Consider the following 22,517-nt stretch of genomic DNA (forward strand, 5'->3'; position numbering starts at 1 on the left):
CGTATCTTGTTTAATTTCCCCAAGGATTCTACCGAGGACTTTTTGGATATTTCCAGGGATTGCTTCCTGAATTCTACAAAGGTTTTGTTATTCAAAATTATAAAAGAATTCCTTCATGGAAGCCTTTAGAAATTCCTTCAAAAATTTTCCAAAGTTTTCTTTAGCAGTTCATCTAATCAGTCCTCTTAGGATTTTTTCCAAAGATTCGTTCAGAATTCAGCCAAGTATACTTTTAAAATTTCTTAAAATAATTTCATCCAAGTTTTCCATTACAAATTTCTTTAATGATTTCCCAGGAATTTCAAATATTTTTGTTAGAAAATCTACCAAAAAATCCTCTGAGAATTACTCCTGCAAGATTTTTTTCCTCAGATTCTCACACAAATTCCTCCGAGAAATTCTATAGGGATTCCTCAATAAATTCTATAGGGATCCTTTGAGCTTTTTGCTGGAAATGCTTTAAAAATTCCCTCAATAATCCTTCCAAGGATACAGAAATTAATCTAATGGTACAGAAATTCGTATAAAAAGTGTAAGAATTATCTTAAAAATTTCCACTGAAATTCCCTCCAAAAAACTCTACTGGGATTCCTTCAAAGGATCTTTTAGGTATTCTTTCAAGGTTTCCATCAGGATTTTTTTTCTATTGATACCTTTAAAAATGTCATAAATAACACCAAGGTTTCTTCCTGATTTCCTTCACGAAACCTCCATGATATTTTCCCAAGTATTCCATGAGAAACTTCTCCAAGAATTCTTTCTTGGATATCGTTTATGAATCATATAGGAGTTACTTCAAACACTTCTTAGCGAATCCTTCAAAGTTGCTCCAGCAATTGCTTCGGGAACTTCTCCTTGCGTTTCTAAGAGAATTCCTTCAGTAATATTGCCAAGAATTTCCAAAAGATTTCAAAAAACGATTATGATATGATCCCTTCAGCAATTATCCAGAGAAATGCATTAGGAATTTCTTCAATTATTTTTATTTTTATTTTTTCAAGCGTTTTCCTTCCAATCCGTCAAATGATATTTCTATGTATTTCTTCATGGATTTTTTTGATGAATTTTTTTAAGCATTTCTGCAGCGAGTTCTTCAAAACAGAACATGTGATCGATAAACTAATTGAGTTTTGAATTATGAAATGAAATCCACGTACTCTGGTGAGACTCGAACTCAGTTCAGTTCTTCGCCTACTGGCGACGAAGATAGTCGAGTGACTCCGTAGCATGAAGGAATAGAAGCGCCCGTTTAGCGAGTCGTGGAGTCGTGAGTTCGAGTCTCACCGGAGTACGTGGATTTATTTTCTTTATTCTAATCTCAATTTGTTCATCGAGCACATGTTTCAGTGGATGTCAAAGCATTTTCAACAGAGTAATTTCCACATGGTTTGGTCAACCAAGGCAAAATAAAAAAAATGACATTTGAAACTTTGTTTTGTCAAGGTGTAGTGGATTCACCGGTGGTTTCGTCGTTGGTGGTTTGACAACCGTTGCAGTCATTGCTGCATCGTATCGTATTGATTTTCTTCCTAGTTCATAAATTATAATCATTATCAGTACTTTATCAATGTTCTTACATTTTTGTTGATTTTCCATGAATACGAATCGAACCGTGCAAGAGTCATGCTGATCGGTTCATTCGTTCGTGAGTTTTGTTGCTTCAAAGGGACTTCAAATTTATTTTTATTGACATGCCCAACTTTGAGAGGCTGTAACTATGGGTTGCTTTGATGGATTGAGCTCAATTTTTGACACGGAACTACAAATATGCTGAATTTTACTTATACGAAGTACAAAATGTTTCAGTTCACCGGTCTGGGCGTAACAAGGAGTTCAAAATATGCAAAAGTGATCGGACAGCGTATATGTAGCGAGAGGATTTTCAGTTAAAAATTACCGCACTAGATGTCTATACAAGGCTCTGAGAATATTCAACAATTTTAGCAATCGTCCCCCAGGATTTCTCTTGGCATTCCTCTCAGTATTCCACTAAGGATTCTCCCTGGAACAGCACCAGATATTTCTTCAGGAATTAATTCCGAGATTCTTTCAGCGATTACACCAGAATTTATTTTGGGATTTCTCACGGGATTCCTTTCAACGATAACTGCCGAGATTGATTCGAAAATGCCCCTTGAGTATCCGTCGAGGAATCTTCCAATGACTCGTTGTGTCCTTTAGTGCCTCCCCAGATTACTTTAACCATTCTTCCAAGCATTCATCCGAGAGTATCTTCCGGCATCAGGGATTACACCGGGGTTCCTTTATTGATACCTCCCGAGAACTTTTCATTGATTTGCCCTGAACATCCCTCCGGGATTCCTTTCAAGATTCATTCAGGGATTCTTTCAAAGATTCTTCTCGGGATTCTTGTAGAGATTTCTCCTGGGATTCCTTCCAACATCATTCATTGTTTTCTCCGGGGATTCGTTTTGGGTTTTTTTTCCCTGGACTGCTCTCGCTAGTCTATGAGATATTCCTCCAGAGATTCATTTAGGGATTCCATTGGGGATTGCTCCTGGATTTCTCTAGGTGTTCCGCCAAGAATTCGTCCCGCTATTCCTTCATTGATTTTCACGGAATTCTTTTGGGTGTTTCTTTTGGGTGGGGAATTGAGGAACTTCTCAGGGGGTTTTCGTTAAGGATTCTGTGGTGTCCGAATGGACATCGTGGCAATCCGGATCAGCTAGGGCAAACAACTCCGATGCCCGAAACACTCTCTAACGAGGAAGGATGCAAATCAAGCAACCGATTCGTGAGAAATATTTTCCCGGTATACAAAAATTGATTTAGAGATTCTTTTGAGGAATCCTCCTGTATTCTTTAAGGAATTTCATCAGAATTTTACCTAATGATTCCTTCCTGAACTTTTACCGGATTGCTCTAAGGATTTCATCCCGTTATTCCTCCGAAAATACTTCTAGAGTTCTTTTAATTATTCCTTCAGAAATAATTCCTTCAGGTACGATTCTTTTCGGAATTCTTCCATGAATTCCTTTCTTCAGAGACTTCTTCCGGGATTCCTTCAGGAATTATTCTCTTAATTCCTACTACAATTTCTTCTGGGATTACTTTTGTGATACTTTTCTTTTGATATCTACAGAAATTCCTCCCGGGGCTCCTGCATTATTTCTTGGCATTCTCCCAGTGATTAACCACTTGCCTTATCTAATCAAATTATTTCATTTATACCCACCATCACATCTCCTCCATCAGTTTCAACACCAAACCATAGTGTCGCCACATCGCATTACACTTCCCATCGAATTGAGCAGCCACATAAATGCGCAATGCCATTTATTGTTAGCGTCCGTTAAACTGTGACCTCTGGTCTGTGACGTGACGTGTGGTGGTGCAGCAGTGTGAACCTCCGCTTCCGAAGTCAATTTTAGTTATAATTGATAACCATTATTGGGTGGGGTAACCACGCAAACCCGTGTCACCATGTCTCTGCTGAGCTGATGGTGGCATCTTTCACTAGATGCCGCAGAATGGAAGCTGGGCGAACCGCATCAGCTGCTTGGAGGACAACGACACAAACTGTCATTTGCATCGCTCGCATAGATCTAACAACAACAACGCAGTTATAGATATAGTGGATATGCTGGAGGCCACCGCACTATTAATGGGGTGATAATGGCCAGGCCATCGCAGCCTCGCGGTCATAGTGAATGCCAGCCAACCAGTCCAGTAAGTCGGATGCCGCCCGGTCTCAATTAGTAATTGAAATTTGATTGATTTGCATTTTCATGCGAGTGGCGTACCGGCAAACGAGTCAAGTTGTTGACTTGAAACTTCATTTGGAAACATCATAAATCTCCTGATATCTGACTTATTTGTTATATGCCTGACAATCTGAGTTGGACCTTTTCGAGTACACAGCTGATTCGGGGTAGTATTAAGGAATCCGTGTTGTAGGAATTCCAGAGTTTGGGGAATTTAGCCTGCAAATGTTATCGAATAAGTATATCAGGCATATTTACAGGTAGCGCCTTACATTCTTCATTAGTTTGCTATTTGGCCGATAGAGGCGCTATACAAAGTAGGTGCTTAAAAACTGGCTTAGTTATCTTTTTAAGGCCCCGAATACATAGGATCAAATATTTGAATTAAAGAGTTTACTAATCAAACCAGATATTTGAGCATTTGATTGATTTTCGTCAAATATTTGACGCTTTATACTGTAACATTTCGATTCAACTTACCTGGTGTAGTTCACCACATCCTCGGCTTGCGAAGCAGATGGTGTTGCTGCTGGATCCTGCCAGTATCTAATGCTCACCACCGAAGAGTACTCTACGTGCGATGCGTTATCATCAGATCTAACCATATAAACTCCAAATCTGGGTCGAAATAAAAAAAAAACTTTGTTCAGTTTCAGTTTAATACACACAAATATCTACAAATGGGAATTACTTTTTCAACTGATGGGCACTGCTTCCGCCGGATCTCTCGGTTCGGGATGGGCCATTCCCCTCTAAATGGTAGTAATTATTATACTGGTCGTAGGCATAATCATCTTCGTTGGCGGCTCTATTGGCAGCTGTTTGGCTATCGTCGTCGTCGTGAAAGTAGATACGGTTTCCGTATTCTGGCGATTGATGACGCCGATTGGTGGTGTGATGTATGGACGATGCTCGTTTAGTGGTCAATTGAAAGTTTCTTCCATGTTTGGCTCGTTGGGATTCGACTTGTTGATAGCGGTATTGGTGATGGTCGGAAAAACCCTGATGGCTTTCTAAAAAAACGTCTGCAGTTAAATTATAGGTAATCAGAGGGTTTAGGTTTTATAAATCATCAAATAGTTGTTTCAATATGGAGCAAACAGCTTTTGCCTAACGTTGCGCACCTATATTCGGGATTCTACCAGGAGTTTCCTCTAAAATTCCTTAAGAGGTTCCCTCCAGGATTGCTCACAGAGTGCCATGCCAGAGATCTCTCCAGAGATTCCTTCCGAAATTTATCCAAGAATTCTTTCTGAGATTCTTCCGGAACTTCCAGGACTCATCAAGGAATTCGTTCTGAGAACCCTCCATGAATACGGACCGGGATTCTTCCAAGATTTCGTTGATGAATCCTACAAGAAACTTCTGAAGAAATCCCAGAAAGAGCTCCACAAAGAATCTCAGAAGAAGGAAGAAGAACTCTTTAAGAAGTCTAAGAAGGAACTTCTAGAGGAATGTGACAAGCAACTCATTCAGGAATCCTAGCTGGAACTTGTGATCAATCTAAGAAAAAATAGCTGCAGGCATCCCAGAAGGAACTCTGGGAAAACAAGAGAAACATCTGGAGGAATCCCAGAAAGAACCCCTAGAGAAATTTCAAAAGGAGGAACCCTTAAATAAGGAAGCTCTCAAGAAACTCCTTGATAAATCTTCGAAGGAACTGCTCGAGAACTTTCAGAATGAACGCCAAGAAGAGCCACAGAAAAAAATCCTGAGAGAACCTCAAAAAGTACTCTTGGAGTAACCTCAGAAGGTACTCCTGGAGGAATTTTCAAATTGAGTTATTCTAATAAAAAATCTCCCTGAGAAATCTCAGCACGGTGCCCGTTATTATAAAATAAAAATGTCCATCAAAACTAAGTTCAGGGATCGAATCCTGGTGCCTTTCTGCACCTCTGGGCAAATTTGTAAAATAATCCCTGGGAGGAATCTCGAGAAATCTCGATTTGATGTTTTATACTAAGAAATTTCAAAGAAATGCATGCTTAGATTGGACAATATCGCTTAAATACCTACACAAACTTTCCCTAAAGTGTTCAACGTTGTTTCAAACCCGTATTTATGTAATACCGTTACTTCAATTATACATATTTACTACTCACCCAAATCAATTAACTGATTAAACTGACTTACCAAACATTTGGCAGCGTACAAAAGTCAGAAAAAAAGGATGCAAAAAACGTTGCTTGTCATGTGTGCTTTTGATTACCAACGTTAGGGTAACAAAAACTAGAGTAGGTCTTTGAAGGCAGTTTTCTTAAAATGAATAATGTTTTCAGTCACAATAGTCGAAAACAAATTTATACTTTTTTTCGATATTGCTCAGCATTTTGAACAGAGGCGCTCAGTGTTTAGTAATTGTATTTTTCCTTGCTGTAAATGCATCGCTCCTACATGGGGCGGGTATGACACATAATCGATCCGATGACCGTTAGGACGTGGCCAGCGCCGTTATTGACTTTCAAATGTTGAATTCTCGAATTGTGCACATTGAGAGTGGTTAGCTAGTCCCAAGCCTTACTTTCATTGGTTCTCTGTGCAACTTGGATTGCTCTGGACAATCACGTAGGAGCGAATACGATGTGTACAATTATCTTTGATTTACTTTGCCTAGAATTTTGAACATTTTTTTTTTTTGAATGAAAAGTGCTACATATTCTTGCACATGAACACTAGAAAATTACTGAGAAATATGTGTTAAATAAAGATCTAAAAGTACACAAATTTTGGAAGAACAGGAAACTACGACGTATATGTAATAACGGCAAAAGGTTATTGCAACCATAACAAACTGCAAATGCTCCATAGAAAATCAAAAAGCGCTCCATAAAGAATGAACATATGTTCCATGAAAATGCGCCTTATTACCCATAAATAATTAAAAACGTTCCATACTTTATAAAAAATGTACCGGTAAAACATAAAATTTTCACATTAAAAGTGAAATTTTGCACCAATAAATAATACTGAAATGCCCCATTATAAAATACAAATGCTCCATAGAAAAATGCAAATGACCCATAAAAAAATAAAATTGTATCCATAGAAAATTGAATATTGCTCCATAGAAAAATTAAATTGCACCATAAAAAATTGAAATTTCACCATAGAAAATAGACAAATGCTCCATAAGTATTATCAAACTGCACCACATAAAATACAATTGAGGGGGTTAGAGGCAGAGGGGTGTAAGTGACCAAAAATTCAAAATTGAAATAAATATCGTACGTGATTCTACGAGATCAGCTTTGCTTGTTGCCAAAGACCCGTAATTTTTAAAAATGTTTGAGCATGTTAAAACATTGATTGAAAATATGACGCTTAACCGTTGAGGAGATTTGCTTGGAGGCAGAGGGGTGTAAGTAATTAATTATATTTACATGAAGTATTGAATCAATTTCTTTTTATGATTTAATGTACATCTATGATCTCGTTGAATACGGTTTTAATCATGCCTTATGCATGGACCCACGACTCACTTGGCGAATGTGTTCTTAAAAATGTGGAAATCGCATTGAACCTGTTGTTCCAATATAACTGCTCAACATTGTTTCAATCAATTCAAATTCTCAAGTTAATAATGGCAGTGATGGTGTTCTACTAGTTTGAGTCTTACTGAGAGGAGCAGTAACCTTTTCGTCATTTGCCCTTCTCATTATCCATTTCTCACTCACGCCAGTATTTGCGAAGTCTAGCTTTTGGAATAAGGTAAAACTTTCACTCGACTGGCTTAACCGCAAACATTGATAGTAAATTAATTGACTGATATTTTTGCTGAACTTTTTCATACCAAAATATGACAATATCACCTTCTTTTAGTTGCTCATCGTGAGTACGAATGACGATAATGTACCAATTAAGATTACAACACTGCATTTTATTCACAATTCTTCAATCCAAAATTTAGGATTTTATAACGATCGTGAAGATCAGAATTAGGTTATCAATTTGATTACCAAAAGTTTGTACAGTCACACGAATTCAAGCGGTGCTTTGCTAACTATCCGTCGTTTCGGCTGTGTTTGGCAGTCTTCTTCTAGGGAAAATTAGGTCTATTTCTCCTAAAAAAGGCTGTCAAACAAGGATGAAACGAAGGGCAGTTAACAAATTACCGCTTGAAATCGTGAGACGTCCAAACTAAAAATTTTAGTACACTACATACTGGTTGGAAACCACTGCCAGGGACGAGTTTATATACGCAGTATAACACTAAAAGTGCATCATTACGTCGTATATGGTGTCATTTAGGTATGCATTTAGGCTCTGCTTTAGAATCCGTATGATAAATAATTAGATTTTAAATCGTATTGTTGCCGATTTCCATAATTAGGAAGGATCAAACATGTATTAGTAGCGCACGCCTACCTATTTATAAATTTAATAATGAGTTTCTGTCTGTATTACCCTTATAGACTCGCAAATATCTGAAACGGTGTGAACATTAACTTCTCTATGGGAGACTTCTCTATGGAGCTGTATGTCAAAAAACCGCACAGTCGGTTTACTATAATTTTTGTCTTCTTTAATATATCAGGTTGAAATGTATTTTTATTTACATTTAAAAATAAAATAAACTTACATTTTTGAAAATACTGTAGGTTCTTACTGACGTAACAATGATCCGACAAAACGGTCACTAAGGTTTTATGTTTGTGTATTTTAAAAATGTTACGCTAGACGCATCACGATAGTGCAGTGTTCGTTCAGGGAGCCTGGGTCATAATGACCCCAACATCCCACTAGGGTTAAATTAAGGGCTTTTCAGAAAAGTAATGATGCTTCCACATCATCGTGGTTGCTTGCATTATTCATTTAAAATGAAATTAAACATTTTAGGGACAATTTTATTCATAGTAATACTTGAGTCTACATGTAGAGTATATGGCCTATTGAGAACTTGTTTGGTGTCAAAGGGGTGTAAGTCAACAGTTTGGTGGTAAAGGGGTGTAAGTGACACTAACCCAAAAAATTAAATTTCCCTATCTGCAGAAAAACAGCGTATATAATGTCTGTTTTCATCTCAGATGGTGAAATTACTTGATAGTAGAGTGTTCGGGGCGAATCCAAACTTTTTCGAATATTGTTGATTTTTTTTTATAAGAGTCAAAGTTTTCGTTCATTATCTCAAACTAAGGTTTTGGTCACTTACACCCCTCTGCTTCTGACCCCCTCAATTTGCTCCATAAAAAATAAAAATTCTCCATAACATTAAACATTTGCACCACTAAAGCAGTGTAATGTAGAGCAATTCAGCCCTGTCGAATTAAATTATGAGAATGCTATCTATGGAGGATTTTCAATTTTTCATGGAGCAATTCATATTTTCTATGGTGCAGTTTGATAATACTTATGGAGCATTTGTCTATTTTCTATGGTGCAATTTCAATTTTTTGTGGTGCAATTTAATTTTTCTATGGAGCAATATTCAATTTTCTATGGATACAATTTTATTTTTTTATGGGTCATTTGCATTTTTCTATGGATCATTTGTATTTTATTATGGGGCATTTCAGTATTATTTATTGGTGCAAAATTTCACTTTTAATGAGAAAATTTTATGTTTTACCGGAACATTTTCCATAAAGTATGGAACTTTTTCAATTATTTATGGGTAACATTGCACATTTTCATGGAACATATGTTCATTCTTTATGGAGCGCTTTTTGATTTTTTATGGAGCGATTCCATTTGTTTATGGGTATAATAAATAGGCTGCCATGTAATAACATGGGACTCGGTTTATATGAAAAATATAAAAAATGCAAAAACTCTAGTTCAGTGGTCCTCAGGCATACTGTCTACGCGGGCCATAATTGAATTTTATAATAAGGCTGCGGGCCGCAAGACATTTAAGAATTTATTTTAATAAAATTTTAATAGAGTTTCAGGATTTAACTTCGACTTTATATTCTTTATATTCTTCAGAATAATGTTTTAAAGTCAAAATGAAAAAGTCATAATTGGCATTTTTTTGGTATAATTATTTTGGAGATGAAAATGATTTTTGAAGTTATTTAACTGTACTGATTCATAATAGAGTTTTGATTATTTGTATCTTGCTTGGGATTAAATTCTTTACTTCTTAAAAGGGTTTTCAAAAAAAAAAGTTTTCACAATCTTTCTAATATATTTCTTAATTAGTTCGCGGGCCGCACTAAACCTTCTCAAGGGCCGCAATTTGGTGACCACTGCTCTAGTTCTTGTATACTTTTTGAGTTCTATTTTGGTCCCATATCAACTGTGCAAAATATTAGGTCGATCGGGAAAACTATATTTTAGCGCCCGTTATTCTTAGTATTTCATACGATTTACTATGAGAAAATTTACGTCTTCAAAGAAAAATCGCTTGGGGTCACCCCTTGGTCCCTAAAAACAATTCGATGAATGGTTTCTGTAGAAAACTTCACGATGAATTAGACCTCCGAATACTGATGATGACGATGAATGGTTTCTGTAGAAAACTTCACGATGAATTAGACCTCCGAATACTGCAAAGCGATACGAAGTTCATGGAAAAAGTTATGAAGCCTTACCCTATCGATAAAATGACGAGATTTGATTATTTATTGTTATTCCTTACATGTTAAACAGCGTTTCCATGCTATTCGGTTTTCAGTCAATAACTTTTTTCACATATCTTAGATCGCTTTGTGGTCTTCGAAGGGTTGGTTCCTCGTAATATAGTTAACATGTTGAAGAATTAGGGAAAATTTTAATGTATAACATTGGGATGTGTAATATGTTCATACAACAATAGGGAAAAATCGTTTTTTAATGCTTACGTTAAAACCGATGCATGGCTTAGGAAAACATACTTATGTCAGTTTAGTCAGTGAATTAATTTTGGTGAGTAGTAAATATGTATAATTGAAGTAACGTTATTAAATAAATACGGGATTGAAACAACTTTGAACACTTTAGGGAAAGTTTGTGTAGGTATTTAAGCGATATTGTCCAATCTGAACATGGATTTCTTTGAAATTTCTTCAAATCGAGATTTCTCGAGATTCCTCCTAGGGATTATTTTAAAAATTTGCCCAGAGGTGCAGAATGGCACCAGGATTCGATCCCTGAACTTAATTTTGATGGACATTTTTATTTTATAATAACGGTCTGTGGGGGCACCGTGCTCAGGAGAATTTCTTTCTTGAGGTATCGCAGGTTTAATCCAGTATTTTTCCAGGCGTTTTTTTTCTGAGATTTCTCCAGGAATTCTTTATTATTTCCTGGATGAATTCCCTTCAGGATCCTCATAGGTATTTTTTCAGTGATTCCTCCAGAAAGTCTTCCTATCATTCTTCCTAGATTTTCTTCAGGTGTTCCATGAGAGTTTATTTCAGGAGTCCCTGCTGAGATTCACCAAAAAGTTCCTACAGAAATTCCTCCTTATTAGATTCTTGGCGGATTTATTTACGAAGTTCCTTCTGGGATTCCCCAAGATTATCTTTTAGGATTAATCAAGACTTCCTTTAGGCAGTCCTACAGGATTTTCTTCTAAAATTTTTCAAGGAGATCAGGGTTTCCTTGATTTGAGGATTCCTTCTTCTAAGATACCTCCAGGAGTTCTCGTTAAGATTCCACCAGAAGTGCCTTCATCGGTTTCTCCCGGAATTCCATCTGGAATTACATTTTCTTCTAAAGTTAACTAGAAGTTGCTTCTAGGATTTCTCCAGGATGATTTATCAAGGAATTCCTTCTGAGATTCCTCCAGGATTACTGTTGCTATGTTCGCAATAACCTTTTGCCATTACTGTTGGGGTTCCTTCCTGGGTTCTTCTAGGCGTACCTTTCCTGATACCTCGTGGTGTTCATTCTGGATTTCTTCAAGAAATCATTCCGGAATTCCTTCTGGAACTTCTCCACGACCTTTTTCTAGGCTTCCTCAGGGAAGTTTCTTCTAGAATTCTTCGAGGATTTTCTCCTAAAATTATCCGGGATTTGTTCCGCGATTCCTTTTGAAGTTCTTTCTTAGATTCTGGAGTTTTTTCTGGGATTTCTTCAAGAATTCATTCATTGGGATTCATCCAGGAAATCCATCCTGAATTCCTTCAAAAGATTCTTGCAATATTCTTTTAAGAACTTTTTTATGATTTCTGGAGAAAATCTTTCTGTAGTATCTGCACATTATTCCGTAAGTTCAAAAATTCCGTCAGATTTCTGTTATGGCAATCTCTCAGGAGTTTATAACTAAATTCCTGTAGGAATTTACCAGGAATACCTTACGGAATTACTCCATTAGCATTGAGAATGGTAAGCTAGTCCCGAGCCCTATTCATTGGTTCTTCGTGCAATTTCGATTGCTCCGTTCAATCACGGAGTAGCGACTACGTATTGTGCGGTCATCTACGCTCATGCTTTTGCTCAATAACTTAAGCAATTACTCCATAAGGTTACTGTGGTTTCGTATTTCGAGTTTCTTTTAAAATTCATACAGAACTTCCTTGAGGAATTTCTCCAAAAATTGCTCAGAGAATTCCTACAAAAGGTTTGTAAGGAATTCCTCCAGGAGTAACTTCTGGGTTCAGGGAGTCCTCTAACAGTCGTGCCAATAGGTCTTGGAGATTTAGTGGCATTCACTCCCAGTGAGTGTAGATTTAGCTTTCAAGTTAAATTACACGTCAATTTTCCTAAGTTTTTGACATTTCGTGGTCTTGTTGTTTACGATTCGGACTTGGAAAAAGTTCGCCGGCTTTTCATTGATGGTTTGATTAAATGCAACATGTGGGGTTCATGAGCGTGAGAAAGTGAGCTGATTTATGAGTTGATGGTGGTACCCCTCCAAGGGTCCTTCTGGAATTCCACAAGATTCCATCCAGGAATCCTCCCTTGCATCCTTTGCGGTTGCTCCACAAGTTTCTTCCAGGACTCCTCCAGAAGTTTCTTATGGCATTCTCAGGAGTTCTTCTTGAGATTCTTCCGGGGGTTTATTTAGAATCCCTTCAGAAGCTCCCTCTGGGTTTCCTCCTGGAGCTTCTTTTGAGATTCCCAAAGTGTTTCCGTCTAGGATTCCTTCAGAGCTCTAGCCAGTATTCCTCCAGAAAGCACTGTCGGGATTCTTCCACTCCCAGGATTCTTGTTGGGAGTTTCTGGATTCCTTCTAGGTAATTGCGAGATTCCTCCAGGCATTCTTTCTAGGATTACCTTAGCATTTTTTTTTCTGAGATTTCCTGGAGGAATCTTCCGAAAAAATCCTCAAGCAGTTTCCGGAATAACTCCTGAAGTAGTTTCTGGAGGAATTCCGGAATTAGTTCATGGAGGAATCCCAAAACGAATGCTCGGCGAAATTACACTAGGAATCACGGAAGAAATTCTTGAAGCAATCCTTGAAGTCGTTCCTGAAATAATTCAGGTAGGAGTTCCTAGAATCCCGGAGAACTTGTTTGAGGAATACTGAATAGGAATACTGCAAGTTCTTCGGGGAATCCTAGGAGGATCTAAAAAAAATCTTTAAAAAATCTCAGAAGAACTCTGGGAAGAGTCTCGCATGGAACTCCCGGGAGAAATCCACAACAGAATTTTAGAGGAAGCCCTGAAAGAGTTCTCGGAGGAATTCCTGAAGAAGTTCTCGAAGGAATTCCTGAAGGAATTCCCGGTGGAATTACCCTAGGAATCTCGGAAGGAATTCCTAAAGCAACCCCGCATGAAATTACAGGTGACGGTAAAAAAACAAGTTCCTTCTGGTTTTCCTCCAACAGTTCCTTCTGGGGTTTCTTGTTTTTTAAGAAAACCCTTTAAGAAAAACTGCTGAAGATATTCCAAAAAAGGCCGTTAGGAGAATTTCAGATAGAACTCCTAAAGGATTCCCGGAACTCCTTGAGAAATCCTGGAATAAATCATTTGAAGTCCCAGAAGGAATCAAGGAATGAGTTCCTGGAGCAATCTCAGATTCAGCCATTAAAGAATCTCAGAAAAAAAAACTTCTGGAAGTACTTACCTTACCGATCAGGCTAAAGCCGGAGTGGCCTCTGCTGTACATACATAGTAGTCGTCTCCATTCCACTCGGTCCATGGCTGTTTGTCTCCAGTTCCGCATTCTGCGTAGGGTCCGCAGATCGTCCTCCACTTGGTCGACCCACCTAGCTCGCTGCGCTCCACGTCTTCTTGTACCGGTCGGGTGGCTCTCGAGAACCGTTTTAGTCGGGTTGCTATCCGAAATCCTGATGACGTGACCCGCACACCGTAGCCTCCCGATTTTCGCGGTATGGACGATGGTTGGTTCTCCCAGCAGCTGATGCAGCTCGTGGTTTATTCGCCTTCTCCAAGTCCCGTCATCCATCTGCACTCCGCCGTAGATGGTACGCAACACCTTCCGTTCGAAAAGAATATCAGACGAAGCTCCCTGTGGAACCATAGACGGGAATTCCCGAGGGACCCCAAAATAAATTTGTGAAGAAACCACGGAAGACATTCCTGAAGGAATCTCAGGAAAACAGCAAATCCTAGAAAGGACGCCTGGAGGAATCTCGGAATTAATTCCTAGATAAATTTCAGAAGAAATCCAGGAACTAATGCAATCCTCTGAAGTTTTTCCTTAAGAAACCCTGGAAAGAATCCTGGCTAGAGCTGCTGAAGGAATCCCAGACGGAACCCTTTTGGGAATCCCAGAAGAAACTTCTGAAGGAAAATCCAAACCGTAAACCACGTAAGGCCACGAAACGTCAAATACTTAGAAAAAAATAATACCTCAGCAACCGCAGCTTGCAGTGCCCTATGGAATCAAATAGAGAGTTCTATTCCATGCCTTCTACCACGGTTTTGAATTGAAAATTGGGGACGTTTTATTTCCAATCATGTTAACAATGCTGGTTTTTGCACAGGTATCTACGATCGAAAACAGGAAAATATCCAGGCCAGTGAAGAGAATTGTCAGACAAAAGAGGCACAAAACAAGCAACAAAGAAGGTGCGACGATTAGTCTTTATCCCTACTGGTAACAGATAATGACATGATCTCGAAAATTTTTGTTGCAGGCAAAACGGAAGCTGAATTTGTTGCGTGCTTTTCAACTCGTGAATAATCAATTATTACCAACCCAAAATCGAAACTTCTTGATGATATATCTTCAGTAGTCTTACAGTGTTTATCGAGTCGAAGTTACCGCTCCAAAATCACAATGCAAGGCTTAAAAATCTCTAAACTCGTGTTTCACGATCTTTGTCCTATTCTGATCAAGTTGGGACAAACATATGTCGCAATGGGTGGATTGTCACAACAAATACAGGTTGCGACATTGTCATTATTGTTACGCGATGGTTGAATTTTGATTCACTGTCTAGGCTTGGTTCTCTCACACCATCCAGAGCAATGTAGAAGAGTAGATATTACAGTCCGTCAACTTGTCGCAGTTGTCGCAGGATAGTTTACCCGAAATACGCAGCTTCGCACACCGTCTATCATTGCTATAATCAGTCTGGGTGGCTTCCCAGGAAAGCCGTTCAAGTTCATGATTTTCCAAAGCTTTGCGTGTTCGATACTGTTGTACTCTGCCTTGAAGCCGATGAACAGATGATGTATGGAGTCCTAATTTTCAGGGTAATTCTGAAGGGTTTGCCGTACGGCGAAGATCTGATCCATTGTCTACCGGCCGTCGATGAAGCAGACTTGATAACTTCGCGCACGAACTCATACGTTCTAGGTGACAGACGACGGAAGAAGTTTTGGAATAGCACTTTGAATGCCACATACAAAATGTTATTGCTATGCCAAGCTTATTAGCTGATTAGTTGATTTTTAGTTGGTGGAGAAACCTCTGTGTAAGAATAAGTCCATTCATGTCCTCTCCCTCTGCAACTCTGTCTACGTCTTCCACACCATTTAGGTGCTTATCAAAGTGCTGTTTGCACCATTCAACCACCTCTCGTCCTCATCCTTGTAGGTTTTGGCTCGCGGCACGAAACCGTTGCGGAATGTGTTGAGGTTTAGAAATAACTTGTAAGTTCTTGAAGATTTGCACTGCAGTTTCATTTCCTTGCACTAAACTTTTTCCAGGTTGCATTTGTTCCAAATTAGACGGGCTTACTGCCTTCGCATCTGTTTGTATCGTTCCATGTTCTGCCGGGTTCCATGCTGCAGCATTACCGCCTGCGCTGGGGTTTTCTACTCCAAAACCGCTCTATGCTCCTAGGCTCGAATCAACGGCAACGCTGTCTCGAGATTCTGCGTGTATCCTTAGGCGGCATCCCGTTGTTTCATTTGAATTTCTAGATAAATTATCATCTTCCAAGAATATTATTTTTGCATGCTAGATAAAGCAAATCAGTACCTTGCTTCGGCGAAATAATTTTTCAAAGCACTGTCTGTTTTTGGAAAAGGAGACAACTCGAACACCTCATGTACATGTCAGAAAATTCAAATTGGCATCCGTTTGTAGGAGTGCGAAAATAGACGTAAGAATACAACAGAACGAGAAAAAAAAACAATTGTCATTTGGCACTTTTACTAAATTTCTCTACTAATGGCAACTGGCAATTCGACACCATCTTGCCGTGAAATTTACCTTTACTTAATGGATCATCACCATCGACATCGAAACCATAGCTATGGTCATAAACTCCGGCTTCATCGTTTCCTTGAAATCGAAATCCACCTCGTTTTCCACCCTCATAGACTTTACCCAAGTTCTTCTGATGCTCCCACTCCCAATCATCCGGCTCTTCCTCGTCTCCGTCGTTGTAATTCTGATGCTCCTTTGTCTCTACCTGCTGTGGTTCCATCGATGGTGAAACCATCTCATCTGTATTCCACTGTTGATTGAAATCGGAAAATTTATCATTGCTCAAGAACTTGGAACGGAACCTTTCGAACGTCGTCGATTTATCAGTGGGGAATGGATTATCACTCGCACCACAACTTACCTACCTCCATTGTTGTTGTGGGACGCGTTGAATGTACCTTCTCTGTTGGATCATGACCGGTCACGTAGCAGTTCAGCACCTGGGGGGATTCCAAATGGGAAATGTGGGGGGCTATGTAAGCGGAAAATTTTCAAATTTTCTTGAGCTCAACCGAAGACTAGCATGCCAAGAAGATTGGCTAATAGTGTTCTGCTTTCAAATTGATGCTGTTTCGCCAGATAGACGTCCGATTATAAGAAACAACAGATAGAAAAACGAAAGCTAATAGACAAAAGACAGAAAAAAAGTTTTACCAATCTTCTTGATATGGCGTCCCGACAAACAAATCGAACTATCATTTCTAGGAATACCGATAGCGATAGGCTTGAATCGTAAGTCAACACTATCCATCCATTGTCTTACCTACCTGAACTTTCTCCAAACGATGCCGAACGTAGGGCACCTCCAGTGTTACATTGATGGCAAACGTATCCTTCGGTTTGCCGTATTCCGCCTCGTCCGGAAGGTAGACCTCATCCAGCAGGAAATGAAGATGCATATCGTCGTTGTCCTGGAGGTGGGTGACAGTCAATGGTGAAATGAGAATTGAAATTTATGAGCTGGCACGGAATATCTGTCGTCTCTGCATCGACTGGTGATGTGTTGCAATATTACAATGGTTACAATGAAACATAAGTTTTGATTTAGTCGACGATGATGTTCGGTGCTGATGGATAACAATGATCCATAGATAGATAATCAGATTATTGTCATCACGTGTCATGGGTAGCTTACTAACAGTGATATATAAAAAGCTGAATGTAATACGTCATTAAAGTTGCAAAACTTAAATAAAATTGTAATCATTTGTTCTTGCAAAAATTAATAAATAATCATGTAGCTATTTCAATACTAGTTGGTTTAATTGTTTTTGAAGGTTTCATTATAGGCGTAGAACAGGTTTCAAAGTTTTATAACGGTTGTAATTAAAACTGTAGATGAAACTTTTTAAATCGCACTTGTAGTTATCTATGTATATACACTTAGCAAAGTAAACAAAAGAAATTCGTCAAATGAACACGATGGTGCAGAGGGCCGAATCGGAAGATCTCCATCCTGAGCGATTGCCCGCCATCGCCAAATTTCTGTCGACTTGCTTGATTTCGTTATTGAGGCTGCGCCGCCATGAGTCTCTGCGTCTGCCTCTGCTGCGATGTCCTGCTGGGTTCCAGCCTAACGCTTGTTTGCAGATTTCGTTTCCGCCCCTGCATAGAGTGTGGCCGACCCACCTCCACTTTCGCTCCCGAATTTCTGTCGCTATCGGCTTTTGATGACATCGATGATGGAGCTCCAGGTTGGAGATCCAATTGTGAGGCCACCATGCACGAATTACATATATACCGCAGGCATCTATTGATAACGACCTGCAGCCGTTGAGTATTCTCCACTGATACACACCTAGTTTCACTGGCGTACAGCAGCACAGATTTCACGTTCGAGTGGAAAATTCGGATTTTGGTGCGTCGACTTATCTGGTTGTTTTCCATACATTTCTCAAAAACTCGCGAAAGCAGCCATTTTTTCATCTAAACCATAGGAGGGGGAGGGGGAATCTGCTCAACAGACACCCAAACAGAAATATACGGGTAGTGTGGGGTTAAGGCCGTCTTCTACAACAAAACTATAAAAGCCAGGACTACTCTCTCCTCGAACCACTAAACACATTCCCATGGTCGCCATATATTTTGTCTCTCCAGAACCACCAAGAAGGCATTGCTTCAGAGAGGGGCTAGTGCACATCGCACCCTCAACGTTGGCTGTGTAGTCTGCAGCAGCGAACATCGATGACTCACTTTGGAGAGTCCATCACGATAGCATGCTGACGCTCAGCCAGTTTCCCGAGTGGTCCTCGCCACTCCCTTTGTCCTCGGAAGGCGGGCAGGGTCAACCCCGCCCGCGCCCTACTGCTGAGCGGACATCAAGAACTGATGCCTACGTGCAACCAGATCTGACCTGCTTAAGGCAAGGGTATTACTACCCTTCAAGCTTTATCAGCTGCACCAGAAGGCTGCTGACAGTAGGGTCTCCCCGAAGACCACTTTATCAAGAAGACTAGCAACACTGCTGAAAGTCGGGAGTCACTGTTAGCAACGCCACCACGGATAAAGGTGGCACTATTCATGATGGTGTGTGTAAATCTTCATACTCGCACCAATACACTTATACACTTTTATCGGATATCTATGCTTTTATGCAAAATTACCATCTTAGCTCAACAGGCGGCGGTGCCATCGGTGTATGGGAAAACAACAAAGTTCCATGTCTTCTTGTGAAGTAGTCTTCGGTCTCCACCAGTCCCGGCCCTTGCCGGGGACTCCTTTCCAACCGCGGGCTCGGATCCAACCCAGCAGACCAACGCCACGACAGCATCGCCATCGCGACCTACGAAGCTGACTCCGAACTCCTAGACCCCCTCTTTTATCGCGTCTGAACTACCTATTCTCCAAGTCCACGCGCCACCTCCTCTGTAGCTTCAAGACAATGTGGGTGATAGCCGTTGCAACGGCATTCCATCCAAATACATCCCATATCATCCTCTGCACAAGATTGTTCGGAGTTGTGTCCTCCCCACAAGCGGCAAGCATGTGGTCACGCATTGTGCGAAAACTCGGGCACATGAACAATACGTGTTCCGCCGTTCCCTCTAAACCAGCACAAACCGGACATTCAGGAGAAACCGCATGACCGAAACGGTGTAAATACTGTCGGAAGCAGCCATGGCCTGAACGGATCTGTATCAGGTGGAATGTTACTTCCCCATGGCGCCTGTTTACCCAACTATCTACCCTCGGGATCAACCTGTGGGTCAATCTTCCTTTGGTGGAACTGTCCCACGCTGACCATGGAGGCCATCCTGGCAGTCCTGCGTATGTCTCTTGTCCTGCGCATTTCGAAGCACTCCGTGTCCTCCTCGATAAGGATACCGATAGACACCATACCAATTATGACGCAGAGCGCATCGTGTAACACGGTACAGTACACGCTCGCAACCCTCAGGCAAATCTGCCTATAAGTACTTTCCAGCTTACCACAGTAGCATTTGGTACTTGGCGCCGTGTCATAAGTCGGGAAGCTTGTACCTGCTGGCACATATCGCAGAGCTATTGGACATCACCCGGGACAGTGCCACTCAGGGATGGGATCATTCATTTGCAAAGAATTACATTCACTTGCTACTATCTCAGTTCAGAAGCATGCCATCAAAAAACAATGTATAGATGAATTTAACCTTATAGTTTTATCTGAAAGTTTGCTGAACAACATAAGGGTTGCACACGCATACCAAAGTCGTAAGCGAGCTGTAAAGGCAACTTTCCACGCGGTGAATGTAAATTACATTCACGCCGTGAAAAGTTGCGTTTGCTGCCTTCTGTTGACTTACTTATTGATGCTACGCTAGTACATTGTTCTACAAAGTTTCAGGTGAAACAAAAATGTAAAAAAGTTACATACAATGATTTTTGCTACGATGTTTCTGAAGCGAATTAACAGCAAGTGAATGTAATTGATTGCAAATGAATTATCCCATCCCTGGCCATTATGACTGTGGAGGCTCTTTTGAAGGCGTAATCAACGTGGCTACCGAAGGTAATCTTATCGTAGATCAGTGGTGCTCAAATTGCGGCTAAGTCAATCAGGTTAGCACAGGTTTAGGCCCATCTAGTTAGCACAGGTAAGAGTGACACTTATTGTACCATTATCATCTGAGACACGAAATACAGCAGACGTACAACAACTTGCAGTGTCCAACTTCAGTTCAGAAGTGGGATCTACGAAACTTTTCATCCAACGCGACATTATGGAAGCAGTTCACTCTGGCGTAGGCATACGTCCTGAATACGTTAACGCAATGATTCCTGTGTTTGAACCGAAAATTATGGAAGCCAAGCGATGGATACAGAACGTTGAACGATTTGGTGCAACAAGTAGATGTTCAAATGGACTGCTCTTGAGTTTGATGGTTATGCGATTAGGAAAGACAGGCAAGCTTTGGTATGAGATGGTTGAAGATGTGGTGGCATGCGCCACACGGTATTACCAGAGACTAATTTCAAGACCTCGATGTACCAAAGAAATCCATTTAATTTTCTGTGTCCAGTCCGGTACCCAATAAATATTCATTACCGTGTATTTTTTCCGTGTTAATTGCCTTTTGTGTAAATTATATTAAGCGTGTTACACCGATCTGACAGCTCTGACAGTAATGGACTAAACATAAATTACGTAAAGTGGGTACCGAGGATTGTTCACAATCTGCGAACTTGACTGCGGAAGAAATCGCGACCATGACGCCGCTGGTATTACTGCCGAACCCTCAGGCAGGGTTCTCAGCATATGCTGAGTGCACTGAGCTAGATAGGGTCTGAGCGATGTACAAAATAGGAGAATAAATCAGTTGTTATCTGACTACGAACTTGTTCACACGCATTTTTATTAAGTTGTTTTATTTTTCGTGAAAATTGTGACTGCGAAAGTCTGAAGGTTTTTTTTCACCAATTGTAAAAGCGTGCAAATGTAGTGACTGAAATATTGCCATCTTGCAGATTTTAGTGCGTGTACAAGTCGCCATGAGGCAAATCGATATGACACTATGATTTCATTGAAATTCCAAATTCTGCACCGTTGATCCCTTAGGTGGCATTCAGTAAATAATCAAAGCCAATTCTGGGAGTATAAAGGTGCCTACGCACCGGTAAAACAGTTAATCAAACATCATGTGGCCAACGACCAACTCGCTCCGATTGACGCAATGTTTGTTAAAAGGCACAAGTCGGAGCGAGTAAATCGGTTGTGTGGCCAGGCTTGATCAGCCGTTTGACTGGTGTGTATAGGTACCCTAATATGTATACATCTTCCCTTCATTGAAGAAGCAAGTTTACTGCGTGATTTTGCTTTTCGATTTTTAACCTTTTTATCTACCACGATGGCGCGTTCTGGGAGATAGATTCTTCAGGAAATGGTATTTCGGGGAAAGTAATTCCACCATATAAATCAAACAACTTAGAAACGAGAAAGGTGTTTATTAATAGAATTAAATAGTAGGTAGCATTGTTAGTAATGTCATTATGACTCATTATGCGTCTTGCTTGAGAAACCGGTGAAATAGCAGAATTAAACCTCAATGGTTCAAAAGAAGTTTTGATTACACCGCGCCGGTTCCTCATTGAGACGTGCCAAGATTAAAGATCGCCATCCTTCATGTCCATCCATTTTCGATCCATGTACTTCAGTTCTAAAAGAAAAGGGACACCTTAGAACACCTTAAAAGTTCAATTTAATGAATTGCGTCACCTATATTCCTCATATTACAATATGATGACCACTAGGTAGCAGAACTTGACAGGGTTTTTTCCGCTTTTTCAACATTCGACAACACGCAAATCAAGTTTGTTATAGCGTTGCTAGGCCTACCACGCATAGCAGTTTTGTTTGAAACGCTGCTCACCCAGAGCGAATGATTTAGATCAATGATGCAGTATTTTGGCAAAATGAGAGGAGCAAATCAAAGCAATGATACTTTGCCAAACAGGGAGCGCGCATTTTCATGCTCCTTAGTTTTCACATCAAAGCAGTGCAATGAAAAGGAAAATTTGAAGACTGGAAGCAATGGTCCACTGCACGAATTTATGCTGGCCTGCTTACTCTCACACGAAATTTGACGTTTGAGAGGTGTCGGCACCGCTCAACCGTCAAATTTCGTGTGAGAGTAAGCAGGCCAGCATAAATTCGTGCAGTGGACCATTAGCTGAGCTGTGTGGTTTTGGGGATTTTAAGGATCGTGCCATTCGTGATGCACTTGTAAGGCACGTATGATCGGCAGTTACAGAAAAGGTTATTTGACGAAGACGATCTGACAGCTGCTAAGGTAGAAAAACTGATCGTTAACCGTAATGTGGCC

The 22,517-nt window shown here is 40.1% G+C and overlaps 1 protein-coding gene across 10 annotated transcripts in view; it reads right to left on the reverse strand.

The window, feature by feature from the left end:
- LOC115259828 (uncharacterized) overlaps nt 1-22,517 on the reverse strand; it is a 115,857-nt gene that overhangs the window by 74,034 nt on the left and 19,306 nt on the right. For 9 of the 10 annotated variants that reach the window (XR_009996495.1, XM_062846690.1, XM_062846684.1 and 6 more), the window contains 5 exons: nt 16,986-17,129; nt 16,584-16,658; nt 16,222-16,468; nt 4,417-4,738; nt 4,206-4,343 (listed from right to left, as the gene is read on the reverse strand). Coding sequence is in view for 9 of the 10 variants with exons in the window: in XM_062846684.1 (XP_062702668.1) it covers nt 4,206-4,343; nt 4,417-4,738; nt 16,222-16,468; nt 16,584-16,658; nt 16,986-17,129 (926 nt within the window). In the remaining variant the exon portion in view is untranslated. Of the gene's footprint in view, nt 1-4,205; nt 4,344-4,416; nt 4,739-16,221; nt 16,469-16,579; nt 16,659-16,985; nt 17,130-22,517 lie in introns of those variants that run through there. The other variant, XM_062846691.1, reaches the window with a different exon arrangement.

The sequence above is a fragment of the Aedes albopictus genome, chromosome 1 (genome assembly GCF_035046485.1).
Source record: "Aedes albopictus strain Foshan chromosome 1, AalbF5, whole genome shotgun sequence".
Lineage (NCBI taxonomy): Eukaryota > Metazoa > Arthropoda > Insecta > Diptera > Culicidae > Aedes > Aedes albopictus.